The sequence below is a fragment of the Mustelus asterias genome, chromosome 20 (assembly GCF_964213995.1).
Source record: "Mustelus asterias chromosome 20, sMusAst1.hap1.1, whole genome shotgun sequence".
Lineage (NCBI taxonomy): Eukaryota > Metazoa > Chordata > Chondrichthyes > Carcharhiniformes > Triakidae > Mustelus > Mustelus asterias.
The window spans coordinates 43,808,824-43,828,951 of record NC_135820.1 but is presented as its reverse complement, the minus strand read 5'-3'; the positions used below and the strand labels follow the sequence as shown (position 1 = coordinate 43,828,951).

General features: G+C 41.9%; 1 protein-coding gene across 3 annotated transcripts in view; it reads left to right on the top strand.

The window, feature by feature from the left end:
- The first annotated feature begins 4,766 nt into the window (after nucleotides 1-4,766).
- The window catches only part of LOC144508497 (tyrosine-protein phosphatase non-receptor type 1-like), a 105,438-nt gene continuing 90,076 nt past the window's right edge, over nucleotides 4,767-20,128 (top strand). The window contains exon 1 of one of the 3 annotated variants that reach the window (XM_078236469.1): nucleotides 4,767-4,973. In XM_078236469.1, the coding sequence (XP_078092595.1) occupies nucleotides 4,917-4,973 (57 nt within the window). In that variant the 5' untranslated portion in view covers nucleotides 4,767-4,916. The remainder of the gene's footprint in view (nucleotides 4,974-20,128) is intronic. The other 2 variants (XM_078236468.1, XM_078236470.1) reach the window with 2 other exon arrangements.

Genomic DNA, 20,128 nt, shown 5'->3' with positions numbered 1-20,128 from the left:
GCGATAAAAAATCCTAGGAATTTCAGGGGCCAGGTGCCTTTATTTCTAGAGTGGCCAGGAACCGAAACTGACCAGATCAACAAGATTTGGCTAGCCTTTTGTGTTGTTTTCACGGTCGGTACTCAGAAACTATTTGGGTCAAAGTATCCTTGGTAGCAGGGCAGTCTCTATTTGAAATGGTGTTCTACACGAAACTGCACTCGGAGTTAAATAGACCAATTGGAAACATCCCAGAAGTTTAGGCTGAACTTTCAGCTTGGAAAAACAGCTAATGTCTCACTTTAACAGCTGTGACATGAAAGGCTTGTTTTGACCTGCATTCACTATAAAGTGTAGTTCAACTGGTGAGATTGAGATACTCAATTAACAAATCTCAACACCCAAGTGCGGCATTACATTGTTTGTGCTGTTTTATTCATTGGTCTTGCAAACTATAGACTGTGATAAATAGCTATAGAATAAGTGTTGCAATCCCTTGAAGTCTGGTTCTATATTTGCTAAATACCTGCACCATCAGTAATTTACTGTAATTCTATTTGTTTATTTTTAATGTAAATCTACAGTTCAACTTGATTAAAATAGTTTGATAGTGCTGTATTTAGAGCCTTTTTGTAGGCAGGAAGACATGGTGATCATCCTATATGGCCTCTGAAACAATGCACTATGGTTAGGAGGTAATTAGTTATTCCATTAGAACTCTATCCCACTCACAGACCACATCATGCTGCAGTTTTCAGTTCATGGGAGACGCAATCTGCTTATGAACATTGCCCCTCTGCCTTGAGCCAGTACTGGGTGAAAGCTTGAATTGTAAGCGATGAAGGCAAAAGAAATTGAATAAAGTCCTAAAATGCATTGGAGATTAGAATAATACTGCAAAAAAACCCCAGAAACTTTCAGGATTTCTGAGTTAGTTGTGCAATTTTGATAATTTCTTTATGTCTTAAAATCTATTGTAAGAATCTCATGGAGAAAACAGCGTTGAAGTCTTCATTATTTGTCTACTTTTTATCTTTAATATTTCTAAGAAAGACCACTGTTTGGATAAGATGTACTCTTTGCACTATCTGGTTTTGCACTCAATGCCAGTATTTTGTTTTGTTTTCTCACAATTCTTTCCACCATGGAGATCAAAACTTTTTTTTAAATTCAGGAATTAAAAACAGAGAATGCTGGAAATACTCAGCAGGTCAGGCAGCATCTGTGGAGAGAGAAACAAAGTTTAAATTTTTTTTATATCCAATCAAAAACCAAATTGGTCCAATCAAAGTCCCTACGAGAGACACATTACAGATCCAAGCTGACAAGACAGGCCCCATTTTTCCTGTCTTGGGCTCAATCAACAAGACCCAAGCTGATAGGAGCAGGTATTACCGAGGAGCTCCACTGCTAGCTCTGAGCTTCATTTTAGCCAAAAGGCCCAGATGGCGTTTTTAAAAATTGCTTCAAATGAAGCCTCAGTGTAATCTCATTGGCTTCTATCAAGTGTAGGGTCAAACTTCTACACTTGATCTTAGCCAAAAGGAATATTGCAGGCTGATGCCCTTTCATCAGAACTGGGAAAAGTTAGAGATATAATAGGTTTTGAACAAGGGGTGTGTCGGAGAAGAAGGAAAGGGAGGTATGTGATAGAGTCAAAGATAGGATGGATTGAAGTGTTACTCTTAAAGGACCAAAGGAAATGGTGATGGGGTAGGAAAAGAAATAACAAAGCCAAAGATATATTGCTGTCCAAAAGTAAAAAGAGGAAAGGCAATGCATGCAAAGAAAAGGAAACAAAATAGTGTGGGATGGGAGGGCAGAATTTATGGTCTAAATTTGTTGAACTCAAGGTTGATCCAGAAAGCTGTAAAGTGCCTAATTGAAAGATGAGGTACAGCTCCTCCAGCTTACATTGTGTTAGTCATGTCATATGCCCTTAAAACCTATTAGAAAGGTGGACATTTAGTTTTTCAAAGAACTATAAACTACGGATAATTCACCTTAACAAATCCAAAGGGTCAGGTGACATGTTTGGTTATTTCTGTGTACACATCTGAACGGATCCCTGGGGAGTTACTTAAAATGCAAGTTGTCTTCCCAAATGCTGATTGACTACCCCTCTTTATTTCGATTGAAGAGATTTAAAATGGCACTATGAGGATGGAATTTCAAATAAAGACACTTTGAAGGCTTATCATAGCTGAAATATTTATGAGATAGCAAACAGTTTTCATTGCGTGACAATTACATTTGCCAGCAACCCATTGTGTGTACAGAACAATGCATTGATACTGTTGCTGCATGATAAAAACTGGCTTGTGATAAGAAAGGTCAGAAATACATTATTAAATCCACAAGGACAGGCCATGGCAAGTCAATCAGTGATTCAAAGACCATAGGGTTGCCACTTTGTCCAACACAAGAGAAGACCCTGCCAGGAAAATCTTCATTGGCAGACATGTGAGTTTAATTCATTTTACCAACAGATTATATTTCTTCACTACAGAAGTTCAACCACAACTTCGACTGAAAATACAACAAAAACGTCAAACCTTCATTTTCTCTTCTTCAGTGAACGAAAAGAAAATATCAGGCCTGCAAAGTTCCCAACCATAATCATAGAATCCTACAGTGCAAAAGAAGGCCATTCGGCCCATCGAGTCTGCACCAACCACTATCCCACCCAGGCCCTTTCCCATAGCCCCATGTATTTACCCTAGCTAGTTCTCCTGACATTAAGGGGCAATTTATCATGGCCAATCCACCTAACCCGCACATCTTTGGACTGTGGGAGGAAATCGGAGCACCCGGAGGAAACCCACGCAGACACTGGGAGAACGTGCAGACTCTACACAGACTGGGAATTGAACCCGGATCTCTGGCGCTGTGAGGCAGCAGTGCTAACCACTGTGCCACCCTTCCCAAATGCTGATCTTGAAGGACTAAAATATGACTAATATTTTCAAACTCTTTTTAGAGATATCAGTGCATGCTACCAATTTTGTAATCATTGGGTGGGTGTTTGTTGCATACATGTTTGGGTGTCGTGAGATGAATGTTCATCATTTCTTTTGATTTAAACTTATCAGAAAGCCAGCTTTTTGTGACTCCTCTTAAAATTCACAGCACTCAAAGGGTTAAAACACTCTTCAAACATACATCTCGCTGAAAAAGGGAAACATTATGCCACATCTCTCCTCAGTAACTGTTGAGCTTCACTAGAACACAGCAGCAGTCAGCTAGAGATATCAGTTTTGGGTATGGGTTCCCTTTCAAAAAAGGCAAATGAATCATACTTTGTTATAAAAACAGAAAATGCTGGAAAATCTCAGCAGGTCGGACAGCATCTGTGGAGAGAGAATGGAGCCAGCGTTTCGAGTCTCGATGACCCTTCGTCAGAGCTATAAATTATGCCTTTCATTAACAGGTTAACTTGGGTTGTGTTGGTTACTGTCTCTGACCCAACTCTCAGCCTCTAGGCTTCACCTATTGTGGGCTAGTTTTGTTAACTATTGGATTTTTAAAAAAATTCATTTTATGGTATGTGAGCATTGCTAGCTTAGCATTTATTGCCCTCTTCTTCAGAGGTCAGTTGAGAGTCAACCACATTGCCGTGGCTCTGGAAGTCACATGTAGTAAGAAGTTTAACAACACCAGGTTAAAGTCCAACAGGTTTATTTGGTAGCAAAAGCCACACAAGCTTTCGAGGCTCTGAGCCCCTTCTTCAGGTGAGTGGGAATTCTGTTCACAAACAGAACTTATAAGACACAGACTCAATTTACATGAATAATGGTTGGAATGCGAATACTTACAACTAATCCAGTCTTTAAGAAACAAAACAATGGGAGTGGAGAGAGCATCAAGACAGGCTAAAAAGATGTGTATTGTCTCCAGACAAGACAGCCAGTGAAACTCTGCAGGTCCACGCAACTGTGGGAGTTACAAATAGTGTGACATAAATTCTGATTCTAGGATCGCATGATAAAGACTCAGGAGGAAAAAAGCAGAAATATTTATGTGAAATAGTGTGACATAAACCCAATATCCCGGTTGAGGCCGTCCTTGTGTGTGCGGAACCTGGCTATCAGTTTCTGCTCCGCGACTCTGCGCTGTCGTGTGTCGCGAAGGCCGCCTTGGCCATGTAGGCCAGGCCAGGTAAGGACAGCAAATTTCCTTCCCTAAACGGCATTAAGTGAACCAGACGTGATTTTCAGACAATAGCTTCGTGGTCAAATTTAATTCCAGATTTTTACTGAATTCAAATTTCACCATCTGCTCGGGTGGGATTCGAACCTAATCTCCCAGAGCATTACACTGGGTCTCTGGATTACCCAGTCTAGTGACAATACCATTACACCGCTGCCTCCCCCCCCCCCCCCCATCCAGACTAGGGGCAGGTTTTGAAGCCAGGAGTGAGAGATGTGATCAAGACTCTCTCCCACCTTCCAGAAACTTCCACCAGCAGCAGGGCCTGGGGAGGGAAACTACATCTCCCAGAAGACACTGCGAAACTCCCAAGATTACATGTAAACACAGAGGAGGCGAACTTCTCCCAGATTCCACTTGACTCCCAGTACAGCAATTCGATCCTCCTTTCCAGTAAAGGGAAAAAAAATCTGATTCGACAGACGTGAGAATTTCGGCGGTTATCCCGAAATGCCGCCTGGGCGCCCGGTGTCGGTGACGTCACTTCCGGCGGAGAGAGAGAGAGAGAGAGAACTACAAGTCCCAGCAGGCAATTGGCGGAGGCGGATGTCAATCATGTGTGTGTGTGTGGGGGGGGAGGTGCATTTCCGGTGTGCTGTCGGAGCCCGTCTCCTTGGTGTGTGAGGGAGCTTGAAGAGATGAAGCGGTAGAAGCGAAGCGGGGGGTGGCGGAATTTCACAGCGTTAAGCGAGGCCCCCCCGGGTGGCACAAGGCGTTGAGACCCAGCCATGGAGCAGGAGTTCGCGGAGATCGACAAAAACGGGAACTGGCCGACGCTGTACCAGGTGAGGGCGGTGCGAAGTGTCCCGGGGAGTTTGGGGGAGCGCAGAGCGCGCGGCCCGGACATTGGCACCCTTATCTCCCCCCCCCCCCTCCACCCGGTCAGCCCCAGCCCCCCCCCCGGGGGGGTCGAGTTACATGCTGGCTGAGTGGAAGGGGAAGTGTTGGCCGGTGGTGAAGGATGCACCTGGGTCCCATATACCGGCAGCTCCTGTGTCGGTTTGGGGGGGGGGGGGGCGGGTTTCTGGAGTGTAAGCAGTCGGTGTGGGAGCCGCTTGCGGATTGTGGCGGGGTGGATGGGGGGGGGTTTGTCCTGTTAATTAATTAGTGCTGTCAACAGCCACTCCAACAAATTACTGTACCAGCGTTCAAACCAAACAATATGCCTCTGAGAGGCACATTGACCCTCACCGGCTTTCCGAGCTTGCACAGACCTAATGTCTATAAGATTACCCCTGGTGTCGGGCAAACTTGATCATGGAAAAACATTGTTCCCTGAATTCATCATCAATCGTCGGGTTGTTAAACAACATCCAGCTTCTATCTTTCTTTCAACCACGAATATTTAACGGTGATTACTGACGCATAAAAGTAAGATTGCGTTTTGAAATGATCTCGATCAAATATCAACCCTACAACATTAATGTGGTCGTCCCCCACATGCTCTCAACGATTCGTTTTCCTGTACATGAGGCTGACTCTTAATTCGTGGAAGTAATGTTGCAAATTCGGAAAGGTTTTGACGTTTAAGTCGGGATGTAAAAATTCACTTGGTCGCATGTATCCAAAGACTAGATTTTTTAAAACTATAAACTTGGGTAAGTATTTTTTTGTTTTAAAAAAAGTTTGGTCCTAGTAAAATGTGCAAGGCCTTAGAATCGTTCACTTTCCTTATTTTGTCTGTAGCAAATGGATCTTTTAATCTATAAAACTCTTTCATTGTGGACGGAGCCAGGTCATATGGCTGTGGAAACTGAAGTGAGTCTGATAAAGCTTTTGAGGGAAAGTTTGAGAGTGATTTCTGAGGTTTGGCATTTCTACCTTAGATTTTGTAAAGGGTCAACAGATATCAGATTGTGTGTTTGTTGTAGGGAAAATGTGTGGCGACTTTGAGACATTTACGTCAGCTTTAATTTAAGAGTGCACTTAATATAGGGGAAATCTTCCAAACTGCTTTGCAGAAGGGAGTGAAAAGATCTGACCAGCCAAATACTGAGTTAAGGAGATGTGGGGAAAAGTAAGAAGGATTTGTATACAAGCTTTTAAAAATCACTGAGACAGAATGGTGAATATTGTTGAGGAAGGAAGCAATAGTTGAGCAGGAATGAATATGGCATGGGATGAGGGCAACAAAAACAGAAAATGCTGGAAAATCTCAGCAGGTCTGACGAAGGGTCATCTAGACAAAACATTGGTTCTATTCTCTCCCCATAGATGCCGTCAGACATGCAGAGATTTTCCAGCATTTTCTGTTTTTGTTGCCCTCATCCCATGTTCTATTTTGTTTCAGATTCCAGCATCTGCAGTATTTTGCTTTTATCGATAGGATGAGGGCAGGAAGTTTCATAACAAAGTTCATGTTAGGTGTAGCCTGGGAGGTTGTCGAGCTGTGGAGAAGTTTAGCATGGTGATGGTAAAAGCATAGTGGCTAAGAAACCTGTCCCAGTTTCAACCTCACCACTTTGCCATCGCTCGGTTCCAACCCATACCCAGGCTGGATCTGTTTGACCCATGGACCACTTCTGCTGATCACTGCAATTTATCCCAGGAAATTGTACAACAATGCCAGATATGCATATTTGAAAGAATTTTTCCTTTGCCATGTAAAAGTTGTGTCGAACTTCCATTTATGCTTCCAACTTCTAAATTTTCAAACTTCAATTCCTTAGTGCTTGAAACCTTTACCACAGTAAACAATTTGCCTGGATTAAGAATGTCAACCCACTGCAGGGTCTTAAACTTCAAATTAATTGCATTTCCTTTTTTACAAAAAATGTCCAATTCTTGAATTTTTCCTTATAGTTTTGGTTTATCTCTGTTCACTTTTGTCTATAACGGTTCATACGTAATATCTTCACAACTAACTGCTAACTGTGCTCGGGGAGCAAGGTGGTTGGTGTTTGCTGCAGTATTTCATATAACAATCCAGCATCTTGATTTTGTATGTATTTGATCCAAACCACTTGGCATATTTGGGTTTTTTTGCTTACTATAGTCCAGCAGTCCACTTAGTAGATCCTGTTCTTAATGAACGCAAGAAGTAACTGTTCCAAACATACTTATCCTGGTTTTGTTCCTTGCTTTGATATTATTGTACTCTTATCTACGTTGGATAGTATTTACCATTATTTCAAGTCCCTAAATCTGACTGTTAGTATTTGGGTTGCCACCTATTTTAAGTAATTTATACAACCTAGTATATGCTGGTCGCAATCACTCGAGCACACCTAGAATATTGTGTGCAATTTTGTCTCCTTTTCTGAGGAAGGATGTTCTTGCTCTTGAGGGAGTGCAGCGAAGGTTTACCAGGCTGATTCCAGGGATGGTGGGACTGATGCACGAGGAGAAATTGACTAGGTTTGGATTGTTTTCACTGGAGTTCAGACGAATGAGGGGGGAATCTCAGAATTATATAATTCTAACGGGACTAGACAGGGTAGATATAGGAAGGATGTTCCTGATGGTGGGGGTGTCCAGAACCAGGGATCACAGTATGCACAATTGTGCACATAATGGTGCTTCCAAGTAGTTTGCAGTGAGTTAGGATGACTATGGACCAGCAATGTCATAATTCAGATTGCATGTAGAATGCCCTGAATAATATCTCTGATTTGACTGGGGAACATAGGAAATCGGAACAGAAGTAGGCTATTCAGCCCCATTTAATACGATCTTGGCTGATTGAACACTTCAATGCCTTTGACACACACTATCCCCATAACTCTTTACGTTATTGTTAATCAGAAATATATCTCTGCTTTAATTCCATTCCATTAGCCTTCCTAATAGTTTGTTGCACCTGCATGCTAGCTTTCAGTGACTTATGGCCAAAGAATTCCTGGCTGCATTTACCTTGTCAAGACCTGTAAGAATTTTGTAAGAAGCCCCACCATCCTAGACATAGTGATGACCAACTGATAATTTAGCTGTGAGGTTTCTTAAAAATGATCTGGTGACACATCACCTTGCAAAAAGCAAAATCGTTTTATCTTGTGTTCTTTCGGGGTGATGTTTCCATGATTGATTGTTTTTTGCATGTCTGAATTTTGATGTGTTTTAGATCTAAGATTTAAACTGAAATTCCTGTCACCTATCAAATTTTGAATCTGGTGTATTTTGGTGTTTAGTGTGGAATTTCCTTTCATACTGTTGATATACTTTCATGGTGAACTTGAGAATTTTAATTTGGAGAAATTTGCTTCTGCAGCAAAAAAATGTTTGTTCTGTTGATCAAGGAACTGCAATTCCTTGACTTGAGGGTGAATTGTAAATCCTACAGAGTATTTGAGGACCAGGACCTCAAACCTGAGAATATGGTCATTGTTTACTGGACAGTGGTGATCCCCAGACTCCTGTATACTTTGGAGATTTGGATGATGTGCAGCAGGCACCTCAAAACACAGGAGAAGTACCAGTTGCAAAGCCTTCGCAAGATTTCTAAATTTGCTGGTAAGAAAGATGGTCCAACAGCAGCATTCTCTCCCAAGCCAACTTGCCCAGCGTTGAGGTGCTAATAACGAAGAACAGTACGGCACAGGAACACCAAGCCTGCGCTGACACATGACCCCTTGCTAAGCCAAAGTCCTTTTAACTCTACCTGATCAGTATCCCTCTATTCCCTATGTAATCATGTATTTGTCAAGATGCCTCTTAACCATTGCTATTGTATCTGCTTCTACCACCACCTCTGGCAGTGCATTCCAAGCACCTAACTATCCTCTGAAAAAACTTGCCTTTCATATCTCCTTTAAACTTTTCCCCCTTTTACCTTAAACATCAAATCCTACAGTGCAGAAGGAGGCCATTCGGCCAATTGAGTTTGCACTGACCACAATCCCACCCAGGCCCTAACCCCATGCATTTACCCTAGCTAGTCTCTCTGACACTAAGGGGCAATTTAGCATAGCCAATACACCGATCCTGTACATCTTTGGACCGTGGGAGGAAACCGGAGCACCTGGAGAAAACCTGCTCAGACATGGGGAGAATGTGCAAACTCCGCACAGTGATCCAAGCTGGGAATCGAACCCGGGTCCCTGGCGCTGAGGCAGCCGTCCTAACCACTGTGCCAATGTGCCGCCCACATGTTCCCTAGTAATTCACATTTCTACCCTGGGGAAAAATATACCAATTATTCATTTTAATCACTAAACCAGCCATGTCAATTATGTATCTAACAGTAGTCTCCTGAAACAACTGGTCTACTTGAAACTTGGTCATGGGCAAGGGAATCCCAGGACGACACTGGAAATGCTTTATGGGTGTCCTCAAAGCATTCCTGAAGAGGAATCCCTGCCAACTCGCTGGTCCCTGGCCTGTGACTGACCAAAAAGAAGGTTCATTCAGGAAAACACCAACGCATTGAGTGACTTCATCAGGGACATGCAGCAATAAAGTTGAGGTGTTGAAGGAAGTGTACCAATCTCCAAACAACCTAGCTACAAAACCCTTCCAAGTATCACTGGCTCCACATGTGTGAGGGTCAGCAGATCACACATTGGACTTGCAGCCATCTCAACCTAATAATGCCAGATTGAAAATAAGTCATCCTCAATCCCAAGGGAGAGAACATTGCAGTTTTGATTTGAAATGTGACTTTTGAATGGATGGAAAATTGATTCTCGTGCGTCCAAATAAATTAAGAAAGAGGAAGAACTGATGTAATATAGGGAATTGTCTGTCAATTTACATTTGGCAAGTTCCCACAAAAACAATGATATATAAATTGTTCAGGAGCAATCTGATACGACCTGAGAGCGAACTTGCAATGGTAACATTGCTTATGGCTGTGTCGCACTAGGAAATGCGTTTTGTTTTTCTCAAAAGTCAATCAAAAAAGTGGCTTAATTTCTGCATTGAAACCTATGAGGTTGCTCATCTTGTAACACACCTACAGTCAGTCACCAGTGGAACTGATGTAAATGACAAAAAATGCTTTGCCGGCTGCTTACAGCCGGTACTTGTCTGAACGGAATTTTGCAAGTGAGCTTGTCCAGAACTGCTTTGATTTGGGTCATGTTCCAGAGTATTGCAAACTTTGAGTTTAATCATCAGCTCTGCTAAGTATGCAAGGAAAGATGTTTGGTAATAAAAGTATCCATTCATTCATAGGTCAGCTATAGCAAGTTGAAGCATCTTAACGCCTACAGTCATGTTAGCTGCAGGGAACTCAATTTGGTGATGTTCATGTATGAAGCATGTAGCACTTGGTTGAAGAAAACTGGCAACTTGTGCCTCATTTTAATTGCTTACAACATTCTGACTGTATGTAGTATCAGTGTCTCTGTCTGGTCTTAGTCAGAGGTTTTAATGACCAAAAATTAATATTGTTTTCGGCTCACCAAAATTTGGCTGCTTTCAAATTGTAACCATGTAGTAGAAACAAATTAATTTATTCTTGTATTGTAGGTCTGGTTTTCTGTTAGCATCTTGTTAAATTATCTAGAATCATTGTTTTGGTCACCAGTTGATTATTTGTGTGCTTTGGATTACAGGGTGGTGGGGGAAGTAACTCATGAATTTCTTTGGGATGTGTACCATTCTACAGCATTGTTGATGGCCTTTTGGGGATTAAAACCAGCTTCACTTAAACAAACAAAATCTGAATTTCGTGATAGTAGTATATCCGAACAGATGAATAAGCTTGTTGGTTTTTGCTTTTATTCTTAATTGCAGTCAATTTGGTCGTCATTGAATAATTTTTCTGATGGCTACAAAGTTAGCTCTCTGAATGATGATTCAGTTACAAAGATGACATGAGGAATGTCATTTTTGCCATCTAGTTCAGACATCCAGATCTAGATTCACAAAATATGTTTAGGCATTGACGAAACACTGGTTTAAACAAATTTTAAAATAGAATACATTTTGAATCCTATTTCTTTTGTTGTACAAATATGTGCGTTTCTTTAGATTTGTTTACCATTTAATATTAAGGTGAAACTCTGAATCTTTCGCAGGTATTTTAGTTTGAACAAGGTACATTTGAAATATTCAGTCCATGTGATGGTGTTTCAATTATAAATATCAAAGGGCAAAAATCAATCATGTTTGGAGATGAAAGTCTGTTTGTTTTGTTGCATTGCTGTAAGGTCGCCAAAGTGCCAGAGGGCCATTGGTTGCTCCCCCCCTTTTCAGGTAGACAGCGTGCTAACTAATGGTGATTTAATCTGAGGTTCACAACACTTCAGGCGAGGGGCAAAGTTAAGAAGGCAGGGTCTTCATGGATAACCCCAGCCAGTATGGGAATTGAACCCGTGCTGTCGGTGCCATTCTGCATCATGAACCAGCCGTCCGACTAACTGACGACAACCCCCCCCCACTCGACTTTTATAAAATAAATGCACCAATGTTTACAAATTACAAGCAAAGATCAGAAGACCAATCTAGGAATGTGTGCCCAGAATTAACAACTCTAACCAGAGTGCTATAAATTTTGCTTATACTTCCCCTCACTTGTATTCTTGATTCAGCTTTCTGGTTAAATATTCTCAAGCATCTGTGTGGTTTTAGAAAATCAAAAGCCGCTTCTCAGCAGTGTAATTAGCTAAAGAGTTGATGCCAAGCTAAAGAAGACAAGTTTGGTCAAAAGTGGTAGATATTAAAGGTGGAAAGGTTTTCCAAGGGAATTTCAAAACTCGGGGGCCTAGATAGATGAATGCCCAGGTGTGGTGGTTGAAGGAAGTTGGGGGTACGTAAGGTCAGAATTGGAGTAATAGAGTTTTCTGAGGGCTGTGAACATGGAGTTGGAGCAGGTGAGGCTATGGATGAGCATAGTATGTTTGAAGCATTGCTGGGCATTGAGTTCTGGGGTAGCATAGTTTTAGGTGAACTCCAGTTTCAGGGTGGAAGGTGGGATGCTACAGCATTGGAGTAGTCTACTCTGAAGGTAACGAAAGTTTGGAGGTTGTTTTCTGCATCAAATGGAGTGGTGGGAGGTACCTGGAGATGGGTGATATGGAGATGTAAGTAGCAATCTTAGCATCTGAGAGAACATGGAATCGGGGGACTTAGCCCTGGGTCTAGTTCATCAATTTTACTGTACTAATCTGAAGCAGTTTTCTCCATAAAATCCCTCTGCCATTGTTATGCCCACTTTTTGAAATTTCTGGTCTTGCTTCCTCTGGTTAGCACTGAAGGTCAACAACTTTCTACCTGAGGAACCTTATCTTAAAATAATTTAAAATTTACATAAGATAAAAACTATTGGAAAGTGCCAGATGAAAATTTGACAAGTTGTTAAATGCCTCTAGTAGAATGCATAATTTTTGTATTTGTAATAAAATGCATGTATTGAATATATCTGTTACAATAATGACTCACATCTGTCTGAAAACAGAACATTTTTAGAATGTGCCAGGCATCAATGTTAACTGAGTAAACAAAATCTTGCTTGGGAAATTCAGTTGACTGCTGTATTGGAGCAGTGTGGCACCTGGGTAGTTGTCCACTTTGCCACTTTCACACCTGATTTTAAACTAATAAGGCAGGGATGGGGTCCACAGCAGTAGGCCAGAGTACAGAGATTGGCGAACTCAGTAAATGGGTCCAGTAAAGCCAAGAGAAATAAAACACAGGAGTGTACAAACGTGACTGGACAAATGGCCTGAGGTGTAACCAAATGAGAAAATGCTGGAAAATCTCAACAGGTCTGGCAGCATCTGTACGGAGAGAAAAGAGCTGACGTTTGAGTCCAGATGACCCTTTGTCAAAGCTCATGTGTTTGCTTTAATGCAAGGAGTATGATGGGTAAGGCGGATGAACTTCAGGCTTGGATTACTAGATACATATGATGTAGCAATTAAGGAGACTTGGATGAAAAAAGGGCAGGACTGGCATCTTAGCATTCCAGGATTTGGATGCTTCAGGTGAGATAGAAAGGGTGACAAAATAGGTGGGGGTGTTGCTTTACTGATTAGGGAAAATGTCAGAGTTATACAGAGAGGGGACACCTTGGTGGGATTATGCAGTGAGGCCATGTGGGTAGAGCTCTGGAACAGGAGCGCTGGGGTTGTACTACAGACCTCTCAACAGCCAGTGGAGGAACTGATATGTCATCAGATTATGGGAAGATGCAAGAACAACAGGGTTGTTGAGATGGGCGATTTTAAGTTCCCCAACATAGACTTGGATTCCTTTACTACCAGGGGCTTGGACGGGGCAAAGTTTGTTCAGTGTCCGAGTGCTTGAGGCACTATGCAGAAAGGACAGATGATTGTTTCAGTGGGGGACCATTTTGGAAAGTGATCACAATTCTATAAGTTTCAATATACTTGTAGAAAAGAACAGAAGTAGACCCGGAGTGAAAGTACTAAACTGGGGGAAGACTAACTATGACAGTATTAGGCAGGAGCTTGGGAATGTAGACTGGGAGTGGCTGTTTGAGTAGATCCACATCCAATATGTGGGAGTCTTTTAAAAGTCAGTTGTTAACCATTCAGGACAAGTATGTTGTGCAGGTTCGGTGAATTGGCCATGCTAAATTGCCCGAGTGTCCCGGAATGCGTAGATTAGTGGGATAAATATGTGGAATTATGGGCATAGGGCCTGGGTGGGATTGTTGTCTGTGCAGGCTCGATGGGCTGAATGGCCACCTTCTGCACTGTAGGATTTCTATAATTGTGAGCTTAATGAAAATGTCAGGAAATTGAAATGGATAAGGCACTTGAGGAATACAAAGATTGCAGGTAAGAGCTTAAAACAGGAACTTGGGGCTAAAAGGCACCACAAAATGTCTTTGGCAGGCAGGATTAAGGAGAATCCCAAAGTTTTTTTGTATGTATGCAAGGAGGAAGAGTGTAGTTATGGAAAGGGTGGATCCACTCGAGGACAGTGGAGGGAATTTGTGTGGAACCAGATGAGGTTGGTGAGTACTTTGCATCAGTATTCACAAAGGAGAATGATGTGGTGGATGGTGAGTGCAGAAAGAAGGATGTTGACATTCTAGGACATGTTGAGATAAAAAGGCAGGTATTGGCGGTTTTGAAAAACATTAAGGTGGGACAAGTCTCCAGGGGCAGATAGGGTCTATCCTAGAATACAGAGAGGCGAGGGAAGAAATTGCTGAGGCCTTGGTCAAAATCTTTGTATCCTCTTTAGCCACGGGTGAGGTGCCAGTGGATTGAAGAGTAGCTAACATTGTTCCTCTGTTTAAGTAGGACAAAAGAGACAATCCGAGAAATTACAGGCCTGTGAGTCTTGCATCAGTGGTGGGGAAATTATTGGAGAAGATTCTCGGGGATAGGATGTACTGGCGCTTGGAAGAGAATAGGCTTATTAGCTATAAGCAGCATGGTTCTGTGAAGGAGAGATCATGTCTCAAACTTGATTGAGTTCTTTGAGGAAGTGACCAGAAAAATTAATCAGGACAGGGCAGTGGATGTTGTATACATGGACTTTAAAGCCTTCGATAAGTTCCTTATGGCAGGCTGATACAGAAGATGGAGTCACATGGGATCAGAGGTGAGCTGGTAAGATGGATACAAAACTGGCTTGGGCATAGAAAGCAGTAGCAGTGGAAGGATGAGGGTGGCAGTGGTTAGCACTGCTGCCTCAGCACCATGGATCCAGGTTCAATTCCAGCCTCGGGTCACTGTCTGTGCAGAGTCTGTACTTTTTCCCGTGTCTGCGTGAGTTACCTCTGGGTGCTCTAGTTTCCTCCCACACTCCAAAGATGTGTGGGTTAGGTGGATTGGCCATGATATATTGCCCCTTGATGTCAGGGGGACCAGCAGGGTGGGGATATGGTCTGGGTGGGATTGTCAGTGCAGACTCAATGGGCCAAATGGCCTCCTTCTGCTCTGTCTCGATTCTATAGATTCTACTTTTCTAACTAGAGGTCTGTGAGAAGTAGTGTTCCACAAGGATCAGTGCTGGGCCCTATATGATTTGGAGGAAATGTAGGTGGTCTGATTAGTAAATTTGCAAATGATACAAAAATTGGGGAGTAGAGGATACAGCAGGATATAAAGAAAAAGCTGGAGTCCTGGACCAAAAATGGCGGATGGAATTTAACCTGGACAAACGTGAGATGATGCGATTTGGAAGGTCTACTGCAGAAGGAAAATATGCAGTAAATGGTAGCGTCCTTAGAAATATTAGCATACAGAGGGATCAAGGCATGCAGATTCACAGTTCCCTGAAGGTGGCAACTCAGGTGGACAAGGTGGTCAAGAAGGCATGTGGTATGCTGGCCTTCGGTGGGGGCATTGAGTATAGGAATTGGAAAATCATGTTGTCGCTGTATAAGACTTTGGTGAGGCCGCATTTGGAGTATTGTGTACAATTCTGGTTGCCACATTACCAGAAGGATGTTGGTGCATTGGAAAGGGTGGAGAAGAGATTTAGCAGGATGTTGCCTGGTTTAGAGGATATGGACTATGAAGAAAGGTTGAACAAACTTGGGTTGTTTTCATTGGCATATTGGAGGATGAAGGGGGGACCTGAGAGAGGTTTGCAAGATTATATGACAGGCTTGGATAGTGTGGATAGTCAGTCTTTTTTCCAGGGTGGAAGGGTCAATTACTCGGGGGCATGGGTTGAAAGTGAGAGGAGGAATGTTTAAAAGAGATGTAAGGGGCAAGTTTTTCACACAGGGTGGTGAATGCCTGGGACGCTCTGCCGGAGGAGATGGTGGAAGCAGATTCTATAACACCTTTTAATAGGCATCTGGATAGATGCATGACTAGGCAGGGAATAGAAGGATATGGACTATGTTGGGGTTTTTTTTTCAGAGACTTAAGTATTGAGCTGAACTTTAGCTAATACAAAGACTCTCAATGACAGTATCCTGGTGAAAGACATTCTTTATGACCAACATATGCTGGGAGAAACGTGCTGGGTATTCCAACACTTCTCTGAAGTTACATTACATTGACAGTATAATTATACAATTCCCAAAAGTCATTTTACCCATCCCCTGGCTCCTTCCAGCTGGACATGAACCAATCATCATCAGTGCAGGTCAATCAATTATTAGTAAATGGCATATACCTTGGCCAATTACGTTTATTCTCTGACAGCATGGGAACAGTGGCTATGAATGATTTCTGACTCTTTTTCCCATGGCCATTTGTTTCTTGCTCCAGACCCTCATCTGGTTTAATGTTTTGTCTATTCATTAAGCTGCGTGGGATCACTAGCTTTGTCCTTGGCTGATGAATGTTCTATTCATGAGGGCAGTCTGGAGCCCATGCGGATAAGAGCTGTACTTCTGTGAGTGTGTATTGTTATAAAGAATATGGTTCACTTTACTTAACTACTTCCCATGATGCCTTACATCCTGGCTAATGGCAGAGTTCTATGCTTTTTCAATAACGCACTTTCAGAAATACATGTTTAAATTCTCTAACTGTGGTTGTGTTTCTATGCAGATAGAACCTCCTGTAAATATATGTATAAGGCAGTCTGTGATTCTTATCCTAAGTTAACCCACTCTGTTCTAATAGTCTTTATTAGTGTTTTAGTCCCAGGGTCTTTTGAAGTCCTCTAACAGACCACATAGAGGCAAGGAAATATTAGGTTAGAAAGGCATCTGTGTTGACACAGACTTGGTGGGCTGAAGGGCCTGTTGCTGTGCTGTATTGTTCGTTGTCTATTCCTGCACTCTGGCCCTTGAACCCACGCAGTGCAGCTTGACCTGAATTGATGACTTAAAATCCGACAAATTCTAAAATGCAGCACAGCCTCGAGATTGAGTTTTGAGACGTTGCACTTGTATTAGGGGGAAAAAGAATTCAAAATAAGTCTAGCTCCAAATGGTTTTTGATTTAATTATTTTGTTTAAGTTAGCTTTAGGGAGCAAAAACTTCTTTCAGTTCAGATGTGTAGAATTAAGACTTTCTGGCTAGATTGTAGATTTTTTAAAGAAAGCTTTTTACTAGCACATTCAGCACAATTTTTCATCAACTCTATTACAAACAGTAATGGGCAAAGGCATCATCTATAACCATGCTTCGTTGTACCACCTCAAACAGGTTTATATAATGTTTTTATTAAAATCATTTGAAACACAATTTTTTTAGGTTTTTGTTTAGGTTTCTTTTCATGTTAATGTGATCCAACAGAGAGGTTGGGAGCCACAAATGAGATGTTGAAGAACCACAGATTGCCACCACCTGCTCTAGCCTATGTAATTTCATAATTACATTGAGTTTGAGGTCAGGTCATTTTTGTAAATCATCAGTAGTTGTCTCAGTGCCAAGCTCTGAAGAACCCCTTCGTAATTTCAGTTGTTTCTCCAGATGACTACTCCTTTTGTACCTATTTTTTGTTTCTTATCCATTCTTTGGGTTCACCCAGAATCATTGCAGCTTTTAGTTTAATTAATAGCCTTTCATGTGGAACTTTATCAGCAGTCAAGCGTATCATTTACGACAGTCCATTTGGGGATAGTCCTTTTTCTTTTTTTAAAAAAAAAGCTACGTTTGGTGAGACGCAACGTTTTGAGTTCATGCTGACTGCTTTTAACTATTATTACACACCGAGTCAATTTTACTTCATGATCGATTTTATAATGAATGGAAGAAAATCTAATGGATCGGTAATTCTGTTTCACCATTTTTGAATGTGCCACAAATCCTGTTTGTAATCGACCTGCTCAGTGGCCATTATTGATACAATCGTAACAAGTGTCTCGCCGACCTCCTGATTATCTCAACACGGTGAGAGAAGTACCAATCTTCACTGGGCATTTATCTGTTTTGAGCTCATTTGACCTGTTTAAAATTTCTAATCTAATTTATAATGGAAGTCATTAATTTTATTTAAAATACCCCTAACCGGAAGACATGTTGCTCATCTCTTCCCTTGTGAAAGTCTGGAGGAAAGATTCACTTGCCATTTCCACCTCATCTTTGTTTTCAATCCAATTGGTGTCTTGTGATTTTCATCTCTCTTTTGAGGTGAGTTTTATTGCTATGCTCGCTGAGATGCTGTAACTTCTTCCGACTCATGGCTTTTCTGATGATGCCTTTAACATGTTTATGCATTTTCTTCCAGCTATCCAGCTGAATGCATTTCATCCTGCAGAATTTGTACAGGCCATTTTTTTTTTGTCAGTTTTAATTTATTTCTTAATCCATCTGGCACCACATTTACTTTGACTGAGCTTGCTGGTTTTGGAAATGTCCTCCATGCTGTAACATTGTTCCACTTGGTTTCTATGAAGGAGCTGTTGGAAAACACATTTTCCTTTCATTTAATCAGATTAAGTGCTTTGAAGTTCTGGATCTGACTCCTAGTCTCGGATTTCTGACTCCCAGAGCATAGAGTCATAGAGGTTTACAGCATGGAAACAGGCCCTTCGGCCCAACTTGTCCATGCTGCCCCTTTTTAAAAAAAACCCTAAGCTAGTCCCAATTGCCCGCGTTTGGCCCATATCCCTCTATACCCATCGTACCCATGTAACTATCTAAATGCTTTTTAAAAGATAAAATTGTACCCGCCTCCACCACTACCTCTGGCAGCCACCCACCACCCTCTGTGTGAAAAAAAAATTGCACCTCTGGACCCTTTTGTATCTCTCCCCTCTCACCTTAAACATATGCCCTCTAGTTTTAGACTCCCCTACCTTTGGGAAAAGATATTGACTATCTAGCTGATCTATGTCCCTCATTATTTTATAGACCTCGAAGATCACCCCTCAGCTTCCTACGCTCCAGAGAAAAAAGTCTCAGTCTATCGAACTTCTCATAGAACCATAGAAAATTACAGCTCAGAAACAGGCCTTTTGGCCCTTCTTGTCTGTGTCGAACCATTTTTTGCCTAGTCCCACTGACCTGCACTTGGACCATATCCCTCCACACCCCTCTCATCCATGAACCCATCCAAGTTTTTCTTGAATGTTAAAAGCATTTACCACTTTATCCGGCAGCTAATTCCACACTCCCACCACTCTCTGCGTGAATAAGCCCCCCTAATATTCTCTTTAAACTTTTCTCCTTTCACCCTTAACCCATGCCCTCTGGTCTTTTTCTCCCCTAGCCTCAGCGGAAAAAGCCTGCTTGCATTCACTCTATCTATACCCATCAAAATCTTATACACCTCTATCAAATCTCCCCTCATTCTTCTGCACTCCAGGGAATAAAGACCCAACCTATTCAATCTCTCTCTGTAACTCAGCTTCTCAAGTCCCGGCAACATCCTTGTGAACCTTCTCTGCACTCTTTCAACCTTATTTACATCCTCCCTGTAACTAGGTGACCAAAACTGTACACAATACTCTAAATTCGGCCTCACCAATGCCTTATATAACCTTACCATATACTCGATACTCCGATTTATAAAGGCCAATGTACCAAAGGCACTCTCCTTATAACTCAAACCATCAAGTCCCACATGTTAAAGTTTATCACTTTATAGTTGACCTGGGATGCTGATACTTCCACATCTAGCACATATTCCAGCTCATTAAAAAAATACCATGCAAGTCCAGAACCACTTGTCATTACTTCCTTGACATGCTTGGTCAAAAAACAATCATTATGCATACCAATTCTGAGTGCAAACCACTTCCCCAATTTAAATAAAATCACACTCTCTTTTTCGGGTCCAACTTAATTGTGCTGAACACAGGTGAGAAATCTGCTGACACTTCAAGAAATAATCATCTGTTTCATTTTTTTTCATGCTTTAGAATTTTACATATATTTGGAAACTTGTTTGTTTTGACAAGTATTTGCATTCCTTTATTCCTGATTTGAGTGTATTTTGATTAGGTCTGCATCATTTGCACCATGGTTGGCACAGTAGTTAGCACTGGTGCCTCACAGCACCAGGGACCCAGGTTCAATTCCAGCCTCAAGTCACTGTCTGTGTGGAGTGTGCACATTTTCCCTGTGTCTGCGTGGGTTTCCTCTAGGTGCTGGGTTTCCTCTCACACTCCAAAGATGTGCAGGTTAGGTTGATTGGCCATGCTGAATTGCCCCTTAGTGTCAGGGCA